Source organism: Sciurus carolinensis, chromosome 17 (genome assembly GCF_902686445.1).
Source record: "Sciurus carolinensis chromosome 17, mSciCar1.2, whole genome shotgun sequence".
Lineage (NCBI taxonomy): Eukaryota > Metazoa > Chordata > Mammalia > Rodentia > Sciuridae > Sciurus > Sciurus carolinensis.
In genome coordinates, this window is record NC_062229.1 from 18134634 (window position 1) to 18139535 (window position 4902).

The 4902-nt window shown below is 41.1% G+C and overlaps 1 protein-coding gene across 1 annotated transcript; it reads left to right on the forward strand.

Moving 5' to 3' along the window:
- Positions 1-535: 535 nt before the first annotated feature.
- Positions 536-1504, forward strand: LOC124968165 (olfactory receptor 7A10-like). The gene has a single exon (XM_047530478.1). It carries the CDS (start codon positions 536-538, stop codon positions 1502-1504), a length of 969 nt encoding a protein of 322 aa, XP_047386434.1.
- The last annotated feature ends 3398 nt before the right edge of the window (positions 1505-4902 follow it).

Sequence of the window (4902 nt, forward strand, 5' to 3'; positions counted from 1 at the left end):
TTCCTAGGGGTCTCTTTGCAAACCTCACCTCTCTGCTGGTCTTGCCTGAATCTCCAGGGCAAAATCATACCTCTCTACTTTCTCCCTCACACCTGCTTGTGATTCTCCCTCCTCGTAACTGTCAGTGCATGACATGTGTCACGAGGATTTCTCTTGTTTTTTGTACTTGTGTTTACGGGCTCCTATTGTTTCTCCCCCTTTCGATGTAAGGACATGGCTTTTTCTAGTACTGATCATTCACTGCCTCTTCAGTGCCTGGAACATGATCATCACTAAATTTTATTTCTCAAATGCACAAAAGAAATACAAGTCCATGACCTCTTGGGGAAAAGCTGAGTCTGACAGTAGGTCCACTTTAGAGAGGACAAGGTTCTGTGAAGGAGAGCAGAGTCACACACAGAACAGAAATTCACATCTTGACTGTAGGACATAAATGACAGCATTTCTTCAAGGTTCAGATTGCATAGCTGTGTCATGTCATGTGATACAGAAGAGACATAATTGTGTCTCTTTTCTTCTTAGTTACATCAACCAAATGGGTCCAGAAAATGAGACACAGATTTCAGAATACCTTCTGCTGGGACTTTCAGAGGACCCAGAACTGCAGCCCCTCATCTTTGGGCTTTTCCTCTCCATTTACCTGGTCACTGTGCTGGGGAACCTGCTCATCATTCTGGCCACCATCTCAGACACCCACCTGCACATGCCCATGTACTTCTTCCTCTCCAACCTGTCCTTTGTAGACATCTGCTTCACCTCCACCACTGTACCAAAGATGCCCGTGAACATCCAGACACAGAGGAAGGTCATTTCCTATGCAGGCTGCATCACACAGATATACTTCTTTGCAATATTTGTAGTGTTGGACAACTTCCTTCTGGCTGTGATGGCCTATGACCGATATGTGGCCATCTGCCACCCCCTGCACTACACAGTCAGCATGAACCCCCATGTCTGTGGATTGCTGGTGCTGGCATCCTGGATCGTGAGTGTCCTGAATTCCTTATTACAAAGCTTAATGGTGTTGCGGCTCTCCTTCTGCACAATCTTGGAAATCCCCCACTTTTTCTGTGAACTGAATCAGGTGGTCCACCTTGCCTGTTCTGACACTTTTCTTAATGACCTTGTGGTATGTCTTGCATCTGTGGTGCTGGGAGGTGGCCCCCTTGCTGGCATCCTTTACTCCTACTCCAAGATAGTGTCCTCCATCTGTAAAATCTCATCAGCTCAGGACAAGTACAAAGCCTTCTCCATCTGTGCATCTCACCTCTCCGTGGTCTTCTTATTTTATGGCACAAGCCTAGGTGTGTACCTCAGTTCTGCTGTGGCCCAAAACTCACTCTCTACTGCCACAGCCTCAGTGATGTACAGCGTGGTCACCCCCATGCTGAACCCCTTCATCTACAGTCTGAGGAATCAGGACCTCAAGCGTGCTGTGAGAAGACTCTTTGGGAAGGCAACTATGAAAGGGGTGTTTTGCCCAGGGCTGGACAAATGCCTGTAGTTGAAGGTCAAAGGCTCGGAGCCAGTAATTGTGATTCTTGGATCAAATGGTAGAAGGACGATTTTCCTTTCTATTTGGTTCTGGAAAATTGTGTTCTTTAATTTCAAATTAAATTTAGTCACTTTCCTCTGTACAATATGAATTTCTTTATAAAGGGTGGCCTCTCCCTATAGCCTAGAGATGTCCCTTTGTCATTTCACTACTTCTCAAAGTTTCCCATGATGTCATCATAAATATTTGTATTTTCATGTGTCATGGGTTAACCTGTACTTCTCAATAATAATTTATTCACGTGTGGCATATATCATACAAAGGTTTTTCGTTGTTGTTTTAATTTTAGATAGTCATGAGTTTTATTTACTCCTATCAGGAAAGCACACTTGGCCACTTAGGCCTTTTCTGCAGTTTATGGAAGTGTCTCTCTTTTGTTCACTGACCACTGCTTTCACTTCCCTTTCAGAGAATGCAGATTTTAACGTCCTCCTGGGTTTTATTCTTCTCATGGGATCATGTTTTGTTTTTAGCTCATTGTTTACTGTGTCTACTATCTTCACTGGTAAAAATTAGTTATCAAAGATCTGACTGCATTGGGAGTCTGTGGCAAGCACAAATCTGACTACATAAACTGAATCAGTGTGGACTTGAAGTCAGAGTGGAATGCAATGAAGCAAATTTCAAATCTTGCATCCTATTATTGTGTCAAAGATTTATTTTGCAAACTATACATTTACTCATTGATGCAAGATTGGCATTTCTGTGGAAAGGGGCTTGTTCATTGGAAGCACAGATTGCTGGCATCTTTTATGTTTTTTCTTTTTTTTTTTCTTATTTTGGTTCTAGGACTTGAACCCAGGGGTGCTTAACTAAAGCTAAATCCCTAGCCCTTTTTTATTTTTTATCTTCAGACAAGGTCTCTCAGAGTTGCTGAGGTTGGTCTCCAACTTGAGATCCTCCTGCCTCAGACTCCTGTTTCGCTGGGACTACAGGCATGCACCACTGTGCCTAGCTATCTTTTAAGTTTTATTATGAATTAATTTACCTATTTCTTCTTGAACATTTTCAATACTGCCTACAAATATGACTCTTTCCAGTGCGCTAAATCGAATACTTCACTTTTCTAAATTTTACCACAATAAAAGGTGAGATAAAGAACAATGCCATCTATTATCAACCTTTTTTATGCTCAGCATTTTCTTCTGTTTTGTTGATCACAGAATGCTCACAAAAATGCTCCAGTTCCTGCCTCGTCAGATAATTCAGGGTCCCACATTTTTCTGCACACAACTGCATGTTCTTGTGTCCTCTCCTGGCTGCCCTGCAGGAAATCTCAGTAGTCACTTTTTAATACAGTTATCTGAAGTCAACGTGGAAGGCAGAGCAGTTGGGAATGCTGTCTTCACATATCAGGAGCAATGCAAAAGCAAGTAGCAGCAGACAATCACCACAGACTTCCGTTTGATTATGTTATGGTTTCAGTTAGCTACTGCTCCACATCCACCCCTCCTAAAACCAAGTGCGTCAGTACAACACCATTTGTGACTGACTGGAACTGTATGCCGGAGAAAACCCCTAAGTGCTGACAATATTTGGAGCAACAGGGACCTCTATTAATTACTGGGGAGAATGCAAAATGTTATGACCAATGTAGCATGTGGTTTGGTATTTTCTTACACAGTTAAAAAATATTGTTATCATATAACCCAGCAATTGCACCCATATCATTTGCCAATATGATTTGAAAACTTACACCCACCCGTGCAAAAACAAAGACAGAAACAAACTACTGCACACAAATACCTACAGTGGGTTTATTCATAATTTTCCAAATTTGGAATCAGCCAAGATGCCTGTCATAGGTAAATGGATAATCAGACAGTGGGTGCATCCACACACTGGAAAATTCATTCTCCAGAAATAGAAAGGAATGAACTCTCAAGTCTAAAAAAGAACCAAGGAACCTTAAATGTTCATTGCTAAAGAAAAAAGCCAATCTCGAGAGGCTGCAGAGTGAGTGAGTCCAATAGCATGGCACAGGGTTGCAGGTGCTGCTCAGTGGTAGTGTTTGCATTGCCCACGAAGGCCCTGGGTGTGCTCTCCAGCACCACAAAAATAATAAAAACAACAAGAAGGAAGCACACAGAATAAAAAACCAAATCTTATGAGATTCTGGAAAAGATATAACTATAGAGATAAAAAAATCAATGTTTGCCAGGGATTTGGGGGAAGGTAGGGAGAGATGAATAGGTATGAATGAGAAGAAATTTAGTATAGTAAAATTGTTTCATGTGACGCTGTAATGGTGAATAAACATCATTACACATTTGTCAAAAGCCACAGAATGTACAACTTAGAGATTGGACTACCTTGCACACTCTGCACTTTAAAAATAATAAAGATTATAAGAGTAATATCAATTATAATGAAAGTTCCACAAAGGTAGCCAGTGTGGTGAGGGAGATGAGCAAGAGGGAGGGGGACGAGAGGTGGTGACAGAGAAGACTGAAGATCCAGGCTGCCTCTGTGTGTAGTGAGGACCCCCGGAGTCCCTCAGGCCAAGCATTGTTGCTACAATGCTGTCCTGTGAAGTGAGATGCAGCCTCTCTAACTCCATTTGCTACCTTGATCAGGCCTGTGTATTATGAGTCACCTCCTGGAATATGATAAGCCCAGGTCCCCTTTCTCTGAAACTTACTCTCACTTAATGGCAAACACACACACACACACACAAACACAAACACACACACACACATGCAGCACATGGGAACATGTTGGTACCACACTATTCTCACCTCCACCATTAGAAAGCTGTCAATAGCAGACTATCTTTCCCTTAAAGAATTCATAAATGGGGACTGTGCTTATGGCTCAGTGGTAGAGTGCTTGCCTGGCATGTGTGAGGCCCTGGGTTTGATCCTCAGCACCACATGAATAATAAATAAATAAATGAATAAAATAAAGGCTTATCAACATCAAAAAAACTTTTTAAAAAAGAATGCATAAATGACACCCAGAAATTCTAGTTCCTACATCCCTCATGCATAAGTATATTTGGGTTCCATTAGATGTGGCCATTTTTTGCCATATTTTAAAAAGAAAACATTTAAAAATCTGATTAATAAACAGTAGAGAGGAATTAATTAGACCTGATTGGGATAAGAAGGGCTAATAAACTCAGATATTCCCTGAGAGACTATAAACAACAGAAGGTTTCCTTACTTCTGGAAACATTCCAACTACCATCATATCCCCTTCATGATAAGAAGAAATCATGAAAGAATGAAAACAAATTTATGTATAAGACAAATGCAAAAGGGAATGATATCTTTTTTAGATCAAGACATTTACAGATTGAACATTCCAAGACCAAAAAAAAAAAGAGAGAGAGAGAAAGAATAAAC

Coding starts and splice junctions, on each gene's coding strand:
- LOC124968165 (XM_047530478.1), top strand. CDS start 536: ATGGGTCCAGAAAATGAGACACAGATTTCAGAATACCTTCTGCTGGGA.